We start from the raw sequence: 21,659 nt of genomic DNA on the forward strand, positions 1-21,659 counted from the left end.
AACCGATAAGTCCATATTTGTCAAATGGAGCTATTTGCGATTAAAGGTCAAGAAAAATAAAGAGAATAATTAAAAAAAATTGCTTCTTTTGACCATAACTTCAAAAATGTACCTTTATATGTAGTGACCAATATATCATTTAAAAGGTATTATTTTGTACTTTCTGACAGAGACCGTACTTCAAAATCTTCTAAAATGGACTTATCGGTTTTTGCAAACAAACTCTTCATACGTTCAGTCAAAGGGTAATTCAAGACTGGAACAATCTCCCCCCAGCAGCAGTCCACGCAACGTCAATAAACAGCTTCAAAACAGAATTAAGACTATCAATGGGTTACTAACGGCGAAAAGCCCTCCTCACCCTAGCCGCACTACATTGGTACACTACAAGACGGATGCGGCCCTTCAGTAAGTTCAGTAACACATACTAGTAATTTGATGAAAACGTATCCTACTGAGTTCTTCAAAAGTAAGTTCATCGTGTACTACAAACGTGTCTTTCAGATCATCAGGCTTGGGCGGTAGCTTTATATATCACAGGGAGGAAAAATACTAGGCTACAACATGATTGCTCAGAAACATCCCGCTATGTATAATTCTCCCCTCCCCCCTTCCTGCGTTAAATGCAATCTAATTTCAGTGTACTGGGTATTCATTCTTAAGCAAACAGGGACAAAAAGATCATGGATAATGCTTTTCTATGTATGTATTACAGATGGATAACACTTTTGAATGTATTGCGAGGCGCACGAATGATTGGGATCATAAAATTCTTGACAAACATGAATATCGAATTTCTTTTTTTTTTTTCTTCTTCTTCTTCTTCTTTTCTTCTTCTTCCGGGGCCGGCGGAGCGTTTTCAAAAGTGTGGGAGCTCACTTCCGGTTTCATGAACTAACAAGCAAAAAAAAAAAAAAAAAAAAAGATCCTCAGCTCATCTGTCCCCTCCCATCTCCGGGTTTCTTCAGCTGACAAGCAAAAAAAAAAAAAAAAAAAAAAAAGAATTAGAAATAAGAGAATAAAACACCTAACTGCGCTCACACTTCAAGATCTCTATCTACTGTAGTACATGTATTTCTATTTAGTGCCACTTACGTACTTCCGGGTTTAAAAAAAAAAAAGTGTGGGGGCCTAAAGTGATGACACCTTATGTATTCCTTTGTATGGTGCACAAAAAGTGTGGGGGCCCAAGACCCCACGGCCCCCACGGTTCCGCCGGCCATGTCTTCTTCTAGTATAGTACAGTCCAGCATGAGGTGTATCAGCGTACTGGTTTCTTTTTTTGTGTGTGTGTTTTTAAGTACCATTTTAAACAAAAGTTTTTGAAAAAATTCTTCTTTTTCTTCTTCTTCTTCTTCTTCTTTTTCTTTGAACTCGACAGAGCCGGAACGATACAACAAACTGCCCTCTACGGTTTGTTGTGTCGCAGGTAAACATAACCTTACCATGCGTCGGGGACGCGATCGAGTCGAGTATGCGTGTGTCGATGCTATACAACTGATGCGATACAGTTATACGTTCACGACAAACTTGTGTTTCGTTTGACGGTGTGGATTGTGCAAGTGATAGTACAGGGCTCGACGAACATCTCGTCTTTGAATTTTCTTGATTTTTGTTGAAATAGCGATTAGGCCTACATCCAAAATGGCTTCAGGTGGTCCATTTGAAGGCTTAGATGTTACCGCAGATGAGGTGCAACGAATACAGAAAGCGCTGAAGAACGAAGAATTCCGCAAGCTCTTCGTCGATTATGCTAACGAGCTGGCTGACCCAGAGAACAGGAGAAAATACGAGGAGGAGCTGGCGGAACTGGAAAGATCTCGAGGTATGGACGTGAAGTTCTTACACCCAAAACCTGGCTATGTTTTGAAAACGAGCATCAATGGTGAGAAGAAGGCCTTCATCAACATCTGTAAGAATGACATCATAGGTAAACCACATGCGGATAAATCACTACACAAGAACGGCAAACCTGGCGTCCAGTGGTCACTGCCGTATAGTCTGGCTCCCGGACGAGATGACCTTGATCATGCGGGCAAGAAGTGCGTGGTGTACGACTGCATGTTCCATCCGGAGTGCTTTGAGCTCACCATCAAGGATGCAAGGTTTACGACGTTAATGGAGAATACAGCCATGGATGGGATTGAGAGGGAATTTCAAGTGACGCTAGATCGCAATAACGTGAAGAAACCCAAGATGAAGTTTAAGGGGAAGCCACAGGCAACTATCATAAGAACTCCAAACCAACAGGGGGCAACTGGGGAAAATTCGCTTGACGCTGTAAACTTGACTTACCCATATGATAAGCCGAAAAGTAATGACATGCCTGGTACAAAAGCAAAAACTGCATCGAAAATTACAGGGAATAGAAAAGAAAAGACTAAAGTTGAATTAGGCAATCCTGAAGAAAGAACTGGGGGTGGTGATACAGAGAGGAATGATGCATTCACTGAGCCAAAGTATTCCATTGTCCACAGGGGTCACTTTGACTTGCAGCAGTTTACCTATGCACGGGATTCCATGCCCAGCACTCGCCCACAAGAATTGATTGTTAAGGTCCAGCTACCTCTGCTCAAATCGGCTGCCTCCGTTCAACTCGATGTCTTTGAAAAGCGCCTTTTCCTTGAGTGCCAGAAGCCAGTTTCATACCGCCTGGATATGCCCCTGCCGTACCCTGTCGATGAAGAGAAGGGAAGTGCTCGGTTTGACAAGAGCAAAGCATGCTTGATAGTCACCTTGGAGGTATTACCACCAGAAGTACCAAAGATTCCCTCAGTGGCCCCTGAAGTGATGGAGACCAAACCTCTAATCGAGGAGATCACAGCTGAAGAAATGGTAACAACACAAAATGGCCCACTCTCTACCGATGATGGAGGACCTGCAGAGATTGTTGCGAGTAAAAAGGAAGTTTACAACACCAACAAGTATGAGGAGATGAATGGTACTCCTCAGAATGACAAAGGAGACATGTTTGAACCAGAGCTGTCTTCTGACCAAGTCATAAATGAGGCACACTCTTCAGATGTGTTTACAGAACGTGAGAATGGTGTTGATCAACCAGCAGGAGCAGACACTGTCATCCATGAATATCGAGATGACACTGCGCATTCCCATGATGCAGTGACTCCCAGTGATTCTGCTCTGCAATGTGATTTCTACCAGTCAGAAGACTGTGTCACAATCGTCATTAGATCCACCGATATCGATTCTGAAAGCTTGACAGCGGTCTTGGAAGATGGTGGCAAGATCCTGAGGGTTTCTGCTTCCAGGAAGAGCAGTGAAATGGCTGACCATCCTCCTATAGAATTTCAGAGTCTTATCATTCAGTGTGCCCCTCAGCAGTGTTTTGACGAGGTGCTTGCAACGAGCGTGTCAAAAAGCAATGCTGTTGTGACGGTGAAGAAACAGGCTGTCTGCAGGGGACCGTGGACAACTTTCAGTGCTGGTGTTTCCATGGAAACTCTTCAGGTTTGTCTTGGAGATATTTAAATAGTAATTGAAGTCCATGCTATGCAATTCTTTGATGTGTGTGCTCGATCTTTTGCAGTATTGAGAAGTAGATACTTATTATCAATTTTTAATATGATTATAATAATACAGTGATAATGATGATAATAATAATCATAATAATAATAATAATAATGATGATAATGATAATAATAATAACAGAGACTCCAACTCTCCCGTTTTCGACGGGAGATCTCCCGCCGAAAGCCCATTTTTGCACAATCTCCCGTTCTCCCGTTTGAGATTTGATTTCTCCCGCCCTAGCTCTGTGTCTCCCGGTGGAAAGGATTTCTTACTTATTTCTATCGTATGTTGAAAAAATAAGCCTAAGATAGCACCAGTGAACATCTAGAATCCTAGGAACTTCGCACTTCGCACACATCAACTTGGAGTCTCCCGTTTGCTATGGGTTTCGGGCGGGAGAATCTCCCGATCAGAAGGTGCTTGGGGTTGGAGTCTCTGTAATAATGATAATAATGATAATGATAATGATAATAATAATAATAATAATAATAATAACATTGATATATTTATTAAATTGTATAGGCAGTAACTCTTGAAATAAGACTTTGTGAGTTAGGAAAAAAAAAATCTTATAAGGTCACAATAAATATTTACCCTCCTCCCCCACGACACACATACAGTTGTATACACACAACATTGCCACTCGTGGTAGAATGATATGTTATAAAAGATTTGCCAAGTAAAAGAAAGAAATCCCTGCATAATCATGCTGTGATGGAATTGGAAGGGGATGATTTGCTGGCTTTATTATCAACTTGGCAGAAAGTCAAGAGCATATTTAGAGGCACTGATTGTACAATTGCACATCTTCTCAGACCTGAACTACAACTGTGACTGTAGATTTATACAAAAGTATATAGGTGTGGACTTTGTACCTGCTATTTCAGCTCACACAAAAGAGCAGCAGGGTGCACTTTGTGGAAGTTTCAAAGATTTTGCGGTGAATGAATGGAAACAAAGTCCAGGGTTGTAAATATGTTTTCTTCTTATGCTATGCTTTGATAGAGTGTATGCAATGAGTCCATGAATAATGCTTTTGAAACGTGATTCTACAGGTAGGCCGCTAGAAACGAGCTTTGAAATCTGCAGTGCAAACAGCAGTCTGAATTATGCCCATTGTAAATCGTTGTGGGAGTGAATGCTAGTATCGTATTTTAGCATGCGTTGCTGGTATGAATTTCGTAGGATTATAATGCAGTCTCTTGGGGGTAAAGTCATGAAATTTTGATGCCAGTCATGTGGATAATGTTCAGGATGATCTCCTTCTCAAAGCATAGAAACTTTGGCACTGGAACCTTGGAGAATCATGAATTTGCTCCGCCTGCTTATCAGACTGTTCCAACAACTTCAAGCGTACATTCTGAGATTTTTACGCTTCAACCACTTCTTCCAACAGGAAAAAATGTTCCTGACCAACGAGAGTCTGGAAGCGGTCTTGGAAGCTACGAATGATGCCCCGTCCAGTGGTGGACAATCATTGCCATGCACTGTGACAGAATTCTCAGCACAGTCAGTGAAAGCTGAATTCCAGGTAAGCAATGTGAATGTTAAATCACTGTTGTTTGATGGGGGAAGTTCAAAACTGAACCAAACAAAACCAACTTCATTTTTAGAATGAAAGTAGCATTACTACAATGTATGTTTGTCTGTAATACATGTTAAATCTAGCCCATTAGAATAATTAGGTCTCTGAAGTTGAAAACATTTATATCGTACACAGTATGGGATTACTTTCTGGAGGTCTTTTTCTATTGTGCTAGGGATATAATAAAAATCATTGACTATTGAAATACAATGAAGTAATCTTGTATGCATTCTACAGTGTATGGCGATACTCGAATGTACAGCTGTAAATTTTAACTTTTTTAGACAAGGGATAGAAACACATGTACAGTATGTCATTTGCTATGGATATTATGACAAATTTGTTATCATCCTACAAGCATGACAAGTTCATGTCCCAAGTGATTTGATATCATGGATGTAATAAGAGTTGTTGTCTTCTCATTTCGTAAAGCACATTTAAATCTCGATGTAGCAAAACAGGGGCCCGTTTCATAAAACTTGTCATTAGTGACAAGTTGTCATAGATGTGACAAGCTACTGAAATCCTTGCATCTGATTGGCTGAGAGCCAATTTGTTATAGAAATGTAGCAGTTGTCACTGATAACAAGTTTTATGAAACGGGCCCCTGGTCTTTTAGGACATTCTCTAAGTGTAGTAAGTAGTGAGGTTTGAAAAAGCTCCAGTGATTAAAATTATGCCTCCAAAAATATATATTTTGAACACATTTAGCTATCATACCCACCATCCACAGAGGAAATGAATGAGGGCATTGATAACATGAATACTTCTAAATGATTTTAAAAACAGTGACAACAACAAAATCTACATGTTCACACCAGCTCACCCAACACGTCCACATACACTCACTACACACAATCACAATGTGATTATTCACAAGCAAAATGTGAATATATTGCACACAAATTATCACATATTTCACTAATGATTCAAAACTACATATTGCACAACATTCTTCATAAAATACTTATTAAAAAGCTGCCAAATTATACTTTATTCATACAATTTGTTCTTTACAAAGCATTGACAGACAAAAATTAACTGAACCGATTAAAAAAAAAGTAGGGTAATCTATTTATATATCTGTATTTTAAAAATATGTTTTGCCCAATAATTCCATACAAAGGAATCAGTATAAAAAGAGAGAATCATATCTCCATTGATAACTCATGTTGAATATTTAAGTTATGCAGACATAATACGCAGGAAGATTTTATTCTACTACCGGTATTTCATTTTATAACAGAACATCATTCTACAATTTCATGTGCACTGGCTATGTGTCGTGCCTGGTACAAGTGTACAACAAAGTTGGGATCCTATCTAATAGAGACTCAAGTGAAATCGGGAATATGTTATTTGCTGAACAAACATTAGCAGCGATGCCATATCCCTGTGCATAATCAAGTAGTATATCAGAAAGCTCTCAATATGATGGATGTATGCTGTACAACTGCATGTTGTAGACATTGGTTAATACTGTGCCTTCATTAATGTACGGTATGCTTTGTACTGTACACCAGAAACCTGCACTAATGCTGGGTATGGAATAAAATTTAATGTGAAAGGTAGAATCAGGACAATTGGACTGTAACAACATACCATCCATAACCATCATTACATCCTGCTGCATGATGTTAATGAAATAAAAAGTTACTTGTTGCTTGAAATGAAGGTCACATCAAATTATGCAGGGGGACAACCCCCCTCCCCCCCAAAAATAAAACAACAAACAAACAAACAAACAAGCAAAAAAAAACAAAAAAAAACACCAATCTGATCTGAGATGCTTGTTCTTGAAAGGCTGACAGTATTAGTGTACTGTTAAGCTCGTGAAAATCTGCATTTAAATGCTTATTTATGTCATTATTTCAAAACAAGTACATGAAGTTGCCTGGTAATTATAATCATGATTTAGCTAGAAGTGCTAGTCCTTGAGGACTTTGCACAGCTTTCTATTTCAAGCTGTAATAACTTCAATATTTCAGTTTCCATGTATACTTGTAGTCATCTTGCATGTATGTACCTGAAACCATGTGGCTGTGCCTAGTCTCAAGTAGTTTGAGAATGCTCGTAAAATAGATAAAACAAATTTGATATGAGATACGGTACTGAAAATATTATTTTTGAGAACATCAGGTTATGTTTACAGATGAGGGGCATACAGTAAAATGTCTGATTCTCACACCAAAGAAGTCTTGTAGTGCTCAGCTATTACACTTGTGATGGATGATTGTAGAAATGCATTAAACCATTGTATTTCCAAAATCTCATTACATAACCCAGTCTGGAATGAAAAATAAAAAAAGGTGCAATCTTAACGAGTGTGATACAATGTACACATATTTTTTGCTTCTTACAAAATGGACAAGTGCTTAGTTATTGCATCCATGAGCTTTGAAGCCTCCCGAGGATAAAGGATTTAGGAGCATATTGTACACCATGCCATGTCACAGTCTCTGTTTGTGTGTACTCTACCTGCCTCATTTCTTGGCTAGTTATGAGGTGTATCATGAGAAATTCTAGCCAGCTAATGTTTTCAGTGACAGTGTCATCAGTATCTATTACTTTCTAAATAGGCAAAAAGATGATTTGGGATTGTCCACTTGTGCTCTTCCAGCTCTTTTTAAAAGGTGTGCTATTGGTAAGAGAACACATCCACAGGTTTTTGTGGTGCTGCTCTCATTGAGCTTTCTTCTATAAGGTCAAAGGTATCCCTGACCAGATGACCACTGGCAAGAATGCTTATGAATGCAATACATTGTAATTGGTCACTTAATTTAATTGTGGTATAGAGGTGTTATGTTGAACACTAGGTTTTTGGTGATGCTGATTCTGGGTTCCTGCTCGTAGTTGCCCTTTTTCCTTACAGCTCAAAACATTTCATGACTGATCTTCCATTACCCCATCTTACAAAAAAAGGGGGGGGGGGGGGCTTGTCTTCTCTGCCAGTAGTACCTTTAGTTAAGGGTCCAGTTCTCTTGCTCCGTTGACAACCCAGAAATAGAAAGCCACAAATAATCCTGCTCTCTTATTAAATGTTATTTCAAAAGAAAAATTGATGTTCATTGATTTGCAGCGAGTATTTTTAGTTGGTATGATTTTCTGAAGATTTACACATAACTTGACATTGCATAATCTTTCATTTACTTGGTGATTTTGACAATGTCTGTCTGCTTTCCAGATGACGGCTGCTGCATCGGAGGTTCAAGACACTGATTGTGGAGATAACGTAGGAGAGTCCAAAGAGTCTCAGGACCCAGGCGAGTCCATCGTTCCTGCCCTTGATCTTGGCCTTGAGGTGGAGGCAGCAAAGCAGGAGAGTGACAGTGATCCTCAGTCCTCTCCCTCCACTGCTTCTCTGCCATCAGGCCTCAAAAGTGCCTTGAGGAGCCCCAGGAGACGGGCCTGCAAGTCTGTCAGCTTCAGTGAGGACGTGCTGGTGGAGCTGTTCCTGGAGGGGCCCAACAGGACTCAGAAAGGGGGCAACAGGAAACGGGGACGCAGGTCCCCCTTCTTCGGGCCCAAGCGTCGCATCGAGAAGCTGAAGGACAACTCGTGGGAGAGCTACAGCGACTCGGAGCTGCTTCACCGCACCGGCGGGCTGGACGATGACGAGCACGAAGAGCAGGAGGGTCCAGAGTGGGACCTGCAGCCCAGCCCCAACCTCGTCCGCCAGTCCAGCAGTGAGTCCGAGTCTGGACCCGACATCCCGTCCTCCCCGCGTAACAAGGGCAAGAAGTCCAAGGGATCCCGACGGAGGAGGAAAGAGAAGGCGAGACGGGAGGCAAGTCTGACAGCCAACAAGGAGAATTCGGCAGTCAACGGAGAAGACACGAGTATAGCCATCAGCAACGACAACGAAGGTCCAGCCATAAGCCACAAGCAGCCTCAAGATAGCGAGGAGTATATTGACGAAGCAGACACTGCAGGCAGTGAGAATGGTACAGAGCCTGATGCCCAGGGTGATGCTGACTTGAGGAATAATAATGAAATAAAATCCAGCGATGTCAATGATGATCTGCCCCTTGAAATGCAAGATCACAAAACAAAGTGTGCTTTTGAGTTCTCTAACCAGGTAATATTTGAACTAGATGAGTGAAGGGGAATTTAATCTGGAATAAATATGCTAGGAAAGACTCCTTGCACCAAAAGTTTGACAGCCTTTGTGCAACAATATGTTCTTTGTGCTTTCTAAAATAACAGTTTGGTCCATGGTTAAGTGTTACACTTGAAGGCATATATACTCCACTTTTAAGGAATCTACTTACTGCATGAAACTTGTAATTGCAAATTCTCAATGATTATAGTGTTTGTTTGTTTTTTCCGTTTGACTAAAGGTTGCATTTTCGTGAAATTACATTTGGTGTTGTAATGGGATACACCATCTGGAGACTGGAAATGAAAATGATTGCGTTCACCATTCACACAGATTCTCCTTGTATGAGTGGCAAGCACACGTTGATGTTTCATTAGCCAGGATATCTCTTGTTTAGTAGCATACTTTGTATGTCACATGAATTCAGAGAATGAATTTGTTTCAAAGATGCAATGCCATCATGAAGTATTTGCTTCAAGAAAGTTTATTAAAGGGGAATTTGTCTCTTAGAGAAAGGTGTTTTTACTGAAAGGGGAGAATTCGAATCAGCACACTAGCAGAAATTTGCACAAAATGTCAGTTTGAATGCTACAACATAGCAACATTCAAATTTTTTGTGCAGTCTTTGTCTGAATTTACTCAGTTTTGTTGTAATAACTTTGTTCCAGTGATACAAAGTTCCATGTGGGGTACAAGTGTACATTCTCAGTTGAAGGTAGATGCATGTAGTATGTCTCTAAATTTCAGCAAAGCAGATATATGTACTTGAATCAGGGCACTTGCCTGCTTGAGGAAGGCAATCAAAATTCATTGTCAGCTACATTGTACATAAAATGTGAAGGCACTCACCAAGAAGATGGTATTTGTGGGTCGATGCATAATTTGAGAAATATGTGATTCTTGGAGACTCACTTGAATTATTTACTGGAGGAAGAGAATAAAACTTTGTTATATCGTCAGACACGAGACATCTTGAGATGTGTTTTCTGATTCCTGTATTAGTTGAAAAGGAAATCAAATGTGTTCTATATAAAGTAAAATGTGTGTAAATTTGTAACAAGTCAGCCATGAGTAGTTTTTCTGACAATTTTTTGAATTTTCAACTAAAATGTGGTTGTACTAAAGCATAATTCTGATAAAACAGCTTCATAACAATAATTTTTATGATTACTATGATAGTTTACATTTGAATTTCAAGATTGTGCCTTTGTATGAATGAGAAGATTAAACACTGCCATAAACATATAAAACATAGTTTTGTAAAAGTGGTATATTTGTAATAGAAATGTTCTACACAACATACTACTACTGTAGTCACTGTCATCAGCAGGTTAATGCCAGTTCAAGTGAATATGAAGTAAATTGTACACACTCATTATCATTTTCTTTTTTCATAATAAGTACTACTTGTGTGAACTTGTCTCTTCCAAATGCATAGTTTCCTAGTTTTTCATACAGTTTGTTAGAAGATGACATTGTAAAGCAATATGTACACTTAAAAGTAAACTTATCAGGGATGAAACACACTTTTGGCACAGCTTTCAGTGATGGGTATCTCTCTCATATGGGTATGTGTATCTCCTTTAATAGGTCCACACAATTTCATGTGTTCTCACTGTCAGGGCCAGTACAGTACCACAGTACCTACAGTGTACTCATCAGACTTCTTTTTTTTTTCACCTAATGATCCTGTGAAAATGTGCTTTTGAATGTGATAATTCATGTCTCTCTTTCTGTGTATCTATCTCTGTTCACCATGTTGTAAGCCTGTGGCATTATTCATGCATCACATGGAATTTATTTCAATATTCTATTGTTAGCACAATATTCATGGGCAGTGTGTCAGGAAATCCTGTTTGTTTGTTTTTTTCATTTCTTTTTTGTCCACTTTGGAAGTCAAGTATGGATTTTTCATTTCATATAAACAATGTTTCCTGAATAGTAATCATTTATCTGACATCTGATGTAAGGATGTTTAGTTGCGACAGTATATGTGTATTATTATGGTTTATCCTGTTATTTTCATAATATTTGGTTATCCTGTACCTGCATTGACTTCAGTGGGAGTAAATGGAATAATCACTCATGGATTTTATTCATTTATGCTCCTATTTATTACGGAGCAAACACACCAGAGCGTCATTGTCTTTTCAGAAAGGATATTTGGTGCCAGCTGAGATTAGCTGATTTCATTTTTAATTTCAAATCTAATTTGATCCTCAAATGTTATGAACGTTTTCTGTTTCTGGTAAAAAGTTTGTTGGTGTTCACCCGTACAATGTACGTTGAGCTTAACATTGATCGATGTTATGATTTGTCTAAATCACTAAGCAGCAATTCAAGGCTGCACAGTGGCACTGATCTGACGGTCCCTGACCAGTAAAAAATCACTGTCGGACCAGTAACTTCTTCAGGAATGGACTAGTAAAACATGGAAAAACTGGGTTCCTTTTTTCCAGTAGAAAAAAAAAAATGGGTAAGTGTGCAGCCCTGAGCAATTACAAATGGAGCTCTGTCATTCTTGCTTTGAGCATAGTACCATGATTGAACCTGATGAGATGTGGTTCTTGATGGAAGCCACATTTTGCAAAAGCATGATGATTGAATCACAGGGTATTGTCATGTGAGTGTCCTACTTCACCAACTTCCTTTCTTTTGTCATGTGTTGCGATATTTTTTCTCCCTTTACATACGGATCCCCTGTATCTTAAACCTGAAGGGAAAAAATCAAACATTTCATAAGTCAAAGAAAGTGAGTGACTCAGTCCTCTTATATGATTTTTATTTTTTGTGAGTAGAAACTGTATATTTGGTGTGTTGTTATGGGGGTTGAATATTAGAGAGAAATACAACCTGTACAGTTTTGACATACAGTATGTCAATTTGATGGTGATTCTTATTTTCTTTCATGCACATTCTATTAAAATGGATCACAAATCTGTATAGCATTGTTATTTTTATGACAAGTCGGGTGTCTTGTTTACAGGAATTATATACAGCTGTATTTTGAAAATGGACTCCCAATTGAAAAAGAAAAAAAAAAACACACACACACACATTTGCTTAGTTTCATTGCCATTGAGTTGAAATAGTGTCTAACAAAGAATGTGTTAGGGTAATTCTATGAAAGAATTATAGACATTTGAATTTAGTCTTAAGTTAATTTTTTTCTTATCTTATTTTGATAGGTGTGATTGAATCATGTGCAGTATGTCAGTCACATGCATAAAAGGACATGGAGGTCAATTGTGAACAATGTTTTGCATGCAACAGATCTTTAATGGTGTTTTCCTGCTTAATTTATCAGCTATAATTTCTATAAACAGACTTGTTCTTGTTGAATTGCCACACATTGTGGGAAAGTAGACTTTATGCTGTGATTGGTATGCCGGAAAGATGTGAGCTGTCCAAATGGGATTTTCAGTGTTTGGCTACCTGCAGTCTGTTCTTATGTCAGCTATAAAATCATTTGCTTGGAATGAAGTGTTAGACATTCCAACAAAAACAGCAACAGCAATGACAAAACCCACCAGTGAACTATATATGTAGTAAACACCTATTGAAATAAAGGATATGGAATATGTATGTAAAAAATTGGTATCTGTGATTTATGAAACACTGAACCTAGACTTACTACTGACAGTTGCTCTGCAACCTTGCAATTAATAACATTGTCTTTTCACTAGTTCTCTTACATCACAGCATGATTAAGATATGCTTATTGGAATTAGAATGAAATGATTTAATCATTGGATGTTTATGTGAATATGATAGGATTTCATGGTTTGATTTTGTGTACATATTTGGAAAGAGAAAATGAGTAAGAATTTAAATTTATGTTTTGGTAGCTTTTTTTAATCTATTTTTTATTTTGTTTTGTAAGTTAAGGGACATATGCATGCGTACTATCTTTAACTTTGGGACTGTTTTTCTCACCTTGGTTTCACCTGCATATCACAGTGTTTCAATGCAACTTCCCTATTTTACCTAGATTTTTGGTGGAATACCTTGAAATAGCAACATACTGTCTCTGAATAGCAGAGCATTTAAATGTGATATTATCAAGTAACTTTTTTTAAATACATTCAATGCAAATCTGCACCATACAAAGTGCAAAGTACAACTTCTTTCAAACCCCTCCCCCCTCCCCCTCCCCCCCCCCCCCCCCCCCCCCCCCCCCCCCCCCCGTTATATCTGCATAGCAATTTTTATTCAGTGATAATGTGTCTGGTATCCTATACAGCATGAAGGTTTTGAGTCCCAATTCCTTTAAAAATAGTAGTTTGTAACATACTATCTGTGTAAAGCGAGTCACTTTGTGTATTTAGTAAAAATGCATGTGGAGATTTTTTTTTTTCATTGCCATTTTCCTACAATAAAGTTATCTAAAGTTTTGTACGAACTGTGGTCATATGGGATTGTTTATATTATAAAGCTGGTGTAATTTTACAAAAGAAGACACAGCTCGGGAAGAGCCAAAGAAGAATGCCTGTTTTGTTTATTAACCGACTACCATCCCAATCAGCCACATGTACAATTGTATTTAACATGATTATATAAAGGTAATTGTCCCTTTCATCATTGCTCTAGACACCTTGTTGAAAACAAAACAAACAAAACATTAATTCTTACTGACTGAATCCATACAGGCTGTCTCCTATCTTGATGTACACAGTATGTAGATCAGTGTATGGACAGGGGACTTAGAGGCAAAATCTCACAACCTTACCCCAAGTGGTAGTATATTGATACAAAGGATATATTTGATTTTTTTTTCTGTGTGTATATTCTTGCTTTGAAATTCTTCGTGAAACCTGGCCCCTCCAACCCTCCAAACATAATCTAATAATGAATTGATGTTAATGATTAATATGCAATCAAGAAGAGATGGAGTATTTGTATGGCAATGTCTACTTTCTAACCTTGACTGTCAAACTTGACTTGATGCCAAAGTCTGTCTTGTCTAGGCCATATGATGAAAATAATAAAAGTCTCAAAAAATTGTATTTTCTCGCTGTCATTTTGTGATTTTTGTGAGAGTACCTATTTCAGATGTTATACTGTATCAGAATATATAAAGTATGAAAAAAGAAAGTGAGTTTTCCTTGAAGAGAGAGAGAAAAAAAAAAGAGAAGGACAGAAGGAAAAAAAATGATACAATTCAGAATTTTAAATGAGTATCCAGTTTGGTAGATGTTGCAAGATTGCAGGGAAGAAAAGGGGATGAAAGAATGAGATAAGAACAAGATCACTTCATGCCAGTCAAAGATAGATTGTCTTGAGCCCTGCTTTGACGGACCTTAATCTGGCGACATCATGACAACATCCTGAGAACAAAATTCCTTGCCTTGGGCAATAAAACCACAGGAGAGATTGAGGGGGTACCGTTTAAACAGACACACACTGAAAACCTTCTCCGGGTAGGTTTTCCATTACAACGTACACGTTCATGCGTGAAGGGGATGTGGTTACAATCAATGCACGTGATTGGCGAGTAGTGTGTCGTTCTGTTTGGACCAGTTCGCATGCGTGTTGAGTGTATCAAAGGAATGTTACCGTGAGAGCATTTTAACAGAAGGGTTGTCAGGGTAATGTTGAGGTAATTACCCTAGCTGGCATGGGTAGAATTTGGCAAAAGTTAATGCAACAATGTCTGGGCAACATTTTGTGGGGGATCGTTTTAACAGGCAGGGTAAAAAAGGATTGCCCGTACGTTGTCGCGATAACTTTGGTTTGAAAGACTCTGGACTTTTATAGTGATGTTTACAAATGAAAACATCCAATGGCCGATGGGACTACCGGTGGTATTAAATGTTCATTCTGCCAATGGTAGCAGGAGCCTTCCATGTAATCTATGATGAAAGACCCTATAGTGTCGGAAGGCTTGGACCTGAATTTTTACTTCATTGTAACAAGATTTTCGTTACAGCCGTGTTTGTATAAGGGGAGTGCACCGTACCGAAAGAAATAAATATCACTTGACCAGTTATGCAACATACTTTAAAGGGTGTGTACAGTTCTGGTCGAGGCGAGGATTTAGCTTTTAACGTTTTGCGAGATATTCAGAAACCACTCTGTGAGATGTCAACGAGCATGCAATACTAAGGGGTATCAAAAGTTTATTTGATGAAAATCGGTTTTGAAATGGCTGAGATATCCAAAAACAAGGTGAAACAAAGAGATCTTAATAAAAGACGTGGCCTGTTGCCTTTTATCATTCTCACTTCTTTGGATATCTCAGCCCCTTTAAAACCAATTTTCATCAAATAAATGTTGAATCCTTCTTAAAATTACATGCTCTTTCATATTTCATAAAAGGTTTCTCATTATCTCACTTACGAATGTTCAAAACATGAATCCCCACCTCAACCAGTACTGTACAGTCCCTTTAATATTTTTATTTGTTTTCATTGTAGCTTGACCCACACTTGAAATGCAGCCTCCTTGTATGAATTACAGTGCTATGTTTCATATTGAAATTTAATTGTGTCACATGTGAACCAGCTGTGGACATGTTATGTGGAATTGAACTGTGAATAGACAGGTTTACTAAAAATATGCAAATTTTATGCATGCCTTTCTGACAATGGTTCTTCTTGACAACCTGAAAACTTCCCCAAGATTTGCTCAGCATACCAACAACTAAGGCATGCAAACTGGATTCCAAGTATTGAAAAGTGTTTTTGAGGTATTACTAGTCAGGATGGAAGATACATAGTGTACATGAATAAATTTGAATATGTTAGTAAACCAGTCTGTTGCCTATACATTTGAACAAATTAGGCCTATGTGTAGCCCTCTTCAGTGTAGGTAGCAAAAACAAAGAAAAAAAAAGAGTATGATCTTTATCAAATGACTGCAAACTTGTCAAACCAAACATGTTGATCTGCTACAAATAGAGCATTTTATTACACAATGTTTTACCATTTATAAGTTTTTTTCTTCAAGTTTTTCTTTCCATAATACATATTGTCATCATCCTCATCATCTTACATGTAGAGCAGTTCTGCAGTGACACAGCATATTTCAATACATATTTCGTGACAAATGAATGATGTTAAACATTGCTTATGACAATATGTATACGAGCCACAAGAAAAGGTGTATGCACTGCCTAAACACTGAAATACCACGTCTTAACAAATGTGAAAGAACATTTTACAAATAAAACATATTACAAATGCAAATAAGAAAGTTTACATTCCTTTTCTTCATCCACTGTACCTAACCATGATTCCTCTCAGTCTTTGCCCAAATCGTTCACAGATGTGAACTTGGTATCGGACTCCTTTGAACAAGTCCCGTGATACGTGTGAACATGCCCCCGCGTATCATCACCGTGTGTGAGTATAAAAGCTGAATGCCCGTGCTTTCTGTGGTACACATAGTACCAGTACAGATGTGAACACAATACAGACACTATTATAATTATTGCAGGCATCATCAATGTCCAGTGTGGTGTTGGGGGCACATGCAGATGGGATCTACTGTAAAAACAAAACTTCACATTGTGGAAATTTTTCCCTCAATTCATGCCGCATGTTAACAGAGCAGCACGTGCACATGAACAAACACAAATGTGTCTATAGAGTCAACAAAATAAACAACATGTGAAGCCCATATCACTCAACTGTGCATGACTTGGGTACAAGTAATCAAATGAAAATATCCCGTTTTACAGTAGTCCTTGCAGTGTGCCAATGTCCCTCTATGAAAGCAGCTGTCTGGGGCATGTGTTTGAAATCATGTCTACGTATTCATGGCATCATGTTATGTGGCATCCAACAGACTGGGGAAAAAAAAAAATTATCATGGTGTTGTCATGGAGACAAGATAATGATCGCTCTTGCTCAATTTTTGAGAACTCCTCCAATTCAGGCAGTGCATCTTGTTGCTAAGCAACTGTCATTCAAATCTCAAATGGCTATAATGAATAGCCGACTCTAATGTCTCCTGGTTGTATCTTTCCATCTCCATCTGATACAAATATCAAGCAGTAGATGAGATGAGAGAATGGATAAGCATTCAGGTCATTATGATGAGGCACACCATGATGACATGCCCTCCTTCTGAGACGAGACCATGTCTCTCTTAATGATTTACTGATAGCAATATCCTGGACAATAGCTGGGTAGAATCACATGTCAGTATTGGAGTCTGATTTCACTCTTTTTGTCTTCGTTTTGGGGTTCGGTTCATCGATTTGATATATCAGCGAATCTGACCCAACAAAGTGAACAAAATGCAACCAGCTTGCAAAAAATAAGTCAAATGAAAGTCAAACACATTTTTTTTTCTCTCTTTGCCTTTCTTGGCTCCTAACTTCATGTCCCAGTTTAACAAGGCATGCTTTCCAAGGCTCTCAATACATGCATCAATGGGTTCTGTAGAAGTTAAAAGAATTAATCAACTCAAGGCTGTGTACATGATTAGCGAATATATTTTTAGACCTTCGAAGCAGTAATGCTGGTAGGAATCCCACATGCAGCCTGATGCCTGCATTTCTTATCTTATCATACATTTATGGAACTGATTCTACAACCTCAGCCGAAAAGTAATGTTAATACTACAATAATACAGATCTCTACAGAATGTTCACAGAAGTGTTTCATTTCAATACACTACACTTTCTCTGCTCTCTTCGCCCTACTTGGATTTCATCAGGAAATCAAACTATTGACATCAGGGTCATTATTAGACAAGCTAGACATGTGTTAAACCGAGTCATGGAGAAGGGAATGACAAAGGCAGCATTTCATAAAAATACAACATGTCTATCGGCGATCGCTAAACAAATAGTAGACAGGACCAGATACCCAGCATGATAGAATGCTTAGTGTGTGTTCTCACCACACTTCCTATACATAATTGGTTTAAATACTCATCGAAGGTTCTCATGCCATACGAGATAGAGACAAATCTTTTATGTCATTCAGACCATCCACTGAAACAGAACAAATCAGTTGCAAATATCAAAATAATGATAATTCCCAGAGCCTGAATCTAAGGAATATAAAAAAAAGCACATCAGAGTAACCTCAATGGCTTTGTCATACACCATGGTTTGTCGGCATTGCTTGAGTTGGTTTCTAATTTGGAGCAAGAATTCTTTTAACTCTGTAAAATCCCCTACGGGATACTCTACAATCAAATATATATAACTGCACACCAAACCGTCCTATGTTACAGAGGAACACACAGAATTCCCAAGTCATAGGGAACAAGGATTTCACCGCTACTTAAGTATGGCTACAAAATCAAATATAAGAAAGAACCACGTAGGTCCATAGCTGACGTGATACATGTTCTGTCTGCAATGTGTGTAAGTGTGTTTATGTATGCTTATGAGTGTGTGTCTGTGTGTGTCTATGTGTGTGTGTTGTGATCTCCATCGTCTCACAGCTTTGGCATATGACCAGCTCCTTAGCACCTCATAGTAACTGATAGTCGTGAATACAGGCACAAACAAACATGTAATTCTCATTCAAGAAGTAGAACAAAAACAAAACACAATACGTGTACATGATTGGTCATATTCTGACACAATGTATACTTAGTACAACATGGCACAGAGGCAGGGATAACACAAAGAAAGTGTATTGGCACGAAAAACAAAAACCATGTAACACCGCAACGTATACAATTGAAGGTACAAGCAGTTGTGTGTTCATCTCTAGCTAAACAAGTGAATTTTTGTTCAGGACAAATATTACGGTTTCATAAGATCAATGTTGTCTTTACACTCCTGAGTCATCTGGGTACTTTGTAAAGAAAGGTGATAAAAGTAATACTACAGGAAACTAAATGAGTGCAAGTCAGTGTCTCTGATTTCAAAGCACACAATGAGATATGCACTTCAACTTCTAAGGGGCAATACTACTTAGAAGTTGAATGAACTTGAGCATTGTTCATTTCATTTTTCCCAGATCTTACCATCACCTACTTTAGCCATGATAGGTATTATATGAAAAGAAATATGGTTTGTGATGCAAATTAAATCTTTAAAAAAATCTTAAACTCTTTGGAGTTGACACCCTCACGGCTTTCAACAGGTGTGGATGAATATCTACATGTTGCTGATGTTTTGAATTAACACTGCACAGGGTTGGTCTGGTACGGTTTGTTAATAGCAGGAGAGTTTAAATGATGGATAATAAAGCTCATTTGTGACATGCTTGAAGTAATCATCTCACAGACACTACAGAGCCTTTTAGTGGCGAACTGACGGCAAAATTCACAGATTGATGCCACAATACCTTCAAGCTACTTTTAAAACAATACAGATCCAAGGTTCTTGATATTGTACCATACTGCAGTAACCGATAGTATGCACATTTCAACAAAAACATTTGAAAGCAACACAAGATATGAGATAAATAAAACACAAATATCACAACATCATATTCCAGATAATTGGTATGGGCACTAGTCTTTTACAAAGTCTACAGGACATCTTTATGCTCAATGAAGTCACACAATCTACATCTCACACACATAACCACACTCTTGCTTTCTACTTGGGCACTTAACACAGTTTAAATCAAATATCATTTTCCACTTTTTTCTGTAATTATATTAGCAGTATCACCTTAAATTCACTTTTACATCTTAAATATACATTTAGCTGTGAGCCAGTGACTGTGAAAGATTTCGTAATAACAGTAGACGTAAGCGTATTAGTAGGCTCCTCTATCTAAAAGTGTACCTAAATATATATGTTGCCGCAGTATTTTCATTGTGTATATGAGTATTATCACTGAAAATAATAATTCCGCACTAGTCCTGTCTAGTTTGTCTCAAATACAGTTCTACAAATTAGACAAGTGTAATACCATCTCACGTATGTCTCTGTGATAGGAAAAGCAACACTGGCATGTACGCACAGCTGTATCAGTTTGAATGTCTAAAAAACAAAACAAAAAAGTGAAAGGACATGAAATTGTTGTATCACAGCTTTACACCACACTTCTGGGTTTTGTGTGCTCGAAGCACTAGCCATTTAGGGCTACTGAAAAGGCAAAAACAAGAATAGAAAGGGTATAATTATTCTTCAAAAAAGAAAAGAAAGCACCAGGCTCTGCCCATGTCGTCTAATCTATTGAACTTTTCCTTTAAACTCAGCTTGTGCATATTTCCCTTGTAAAGGACAATGCGACATACAAAAAAAAACCTCCATTCACATGTTAGATTTCTTCTTTGGTGCAGTATATGCGCAGGCTGTGAACACCAGGCTGAGCTTGCTCTGTTGCATGTACAAAAACAGATTTTGTAAGAGTTGATATATCTATTTTCTTCTATTTCAAAACATTTTTGACATATACTTTTCCTTTAATACAAAACATTTCTCCCTTTTCGCATTGGTCAAAGAAAAGCCTCTTTCACTTTGCTGGCAACTGAAAAAACCTCTGTCCCAAGCCAAGAAGCTTACCAACATGGCCTGTTTAAAATTCTGCAACAGTTTGGCATAGATTTTCCTGTACATCTAAATGTCGGAGGAACACCCCACAAGACAACACCTGGAGGTAAACAGCAAGCACATAGTCAGGATCAACTTTTCCCCTTCAAAATTTCCTCTTCATGATGTCACATGATCAAATCAAATCTTTTTGTTTATGGCTAAGTATTGACAGGTGAAAGGAATAATGTGGATACATGGGTAAATTGCTATGACATATGACATTTTCACTCTAGGCAATATGCCAAATCCAACCTCCAACAGAGTTGGGAGTTTGCAACGATAAAGCTCTCATAACCAATGGCTTGAAGCAAATGCCCTTTGCGAGTCGCTCCACCAATCATGTAAGAGATATTTTTCCATCATTGTTCCTAACTCTCGACGGCATCAGGCGGCGTCCTCCCGGGCTGCGTGTCCCGGGTGTAGTAGACGCGGTAGTAGAGCGTCTTGGATCTGAAGAGCGAGTAAGAGTTGTCGAATTTGAGCAGGTAGATGCCCCGCCCGGGGTACTTGTGGCTGCCGGCATACACCTCCTGGTGGCAGTCACGGCGGTAGATGGGGATGATTTCATCCATGGGGGGACCACGATCCTTACTTCCCCGCTCCACATCACCTTTACCTAAAACATTAAGAATGAACATCTGATTACTGGTATGATGATGAGTATGACATTTTCACTATTCAGTGAAAGCATGTGAGTCGGTCAAATTCCATGCCTTTATTTGGCATCTTTTTTTGAGGGAACCTCTGAATCTAAATCTCTAAAAATCTATAAAAGGGGAATGAAATCCAAATATGCATTTGAATTGAGTGAATATAACAGATTAGCACAATATATCACTGAAATTTGGGGAATATTGGACAATCTGCACAAAAATTATGAATTTGTGTAGTTTTGGTGCCGCCACCACTGGAGCAAAGACTACAACAGTTTGTGACATCACTGCAGGACAATGATAAACAGAAAATATAAAGACAATTGCAAAAAA

The 21,659-nt window shown here is 38.3% G+C and overlaps 2 protein-coding genes across 2 annotated transcripts in view; one reads left to right on the forward strand and one right to left on the reverse strand.

Annotated features, from left to right (window-relative positions):
- Nucleotides 1-1,594: 1,594 nt before the first annotated feature.
- Nucleotides 1,595-11,079, forward strand: LOC139738567 (protein kintoun-like). The gene is made up of 3 exons (XM_071649191.1): nt 1,595-3,468; nt 4,928-5,062; nt 8,301-11,079. Exons 1-3 carry the CDS (start codon nt 1,645-1,647, stop codon nt 9,216-9,218), a joined length of 2,877 nt encoding a protein of 958 aa, XP_071505292.1. The 5' UTR covers nt 1,595-1,644; the 3' UTR covers nt 9,219-11,079.
- A 5,046-nt stretch (nt 11,080-16,125) lies between these two features.
- LOC139739163 (Golgi resident protein GCP60-like) overlaps nt 16,126-21,659 on the reverse strand; it is a 41,072-nt gene continuing 35,538 nt past the window's right edge. Inside the window, exon 9 of the mRNA XM_071649780.1 lies at nt 16,126-21,289. Coding sequence (XP_071505881.1) covers nt 21,042-21,289 — 248 coding nt within the window. The 3' untranslated portion in view covers nt 16,126-21,041. The remainder of the gene's footprint in view (nt 21,290-21,659) is intronic.

Source organism: Diadema antillarum, unplaced genomic scaffold (assembly GCF_040938485.1).
Source record: "Diadema antillarum isolate AM-2024a unplaced genomic scaffold, OU_Dant_1.0 scf00000029, whole genome shotgun sequence".
NCBI lineage: Eukaryota > Metazoa > Echinodermata > Echinoidea > Diadematoida > Diadematidae > Diadema > Diadema antillarum.

Excerpts from the sequence above, each read along its gene's own strand:
- LOC139738567 (XM_071649191.1), top strand. The coding sequence starts at position 1,645 with ATGGCTTCAGGTGGTCCATTTGAAGGCTTAGATGTTACCGCAGATGAG. Across the intron at positions 3,469-4,927 it reads TTTCCATGGAAACTCTTCAG|GAAAAAATGTTCCTGACCAA; the intron begins GTTTGTCTTGGA and ends TTCTTCCAACAG. Across the intron at positions 5,063-8,300 it reads CAGTGAAAGCTGAATTCCAG|ATGACGGCTGCTGCATCGGA; the intron begins GTAAGCAATGTG and ends TCTGCTTTCCAG.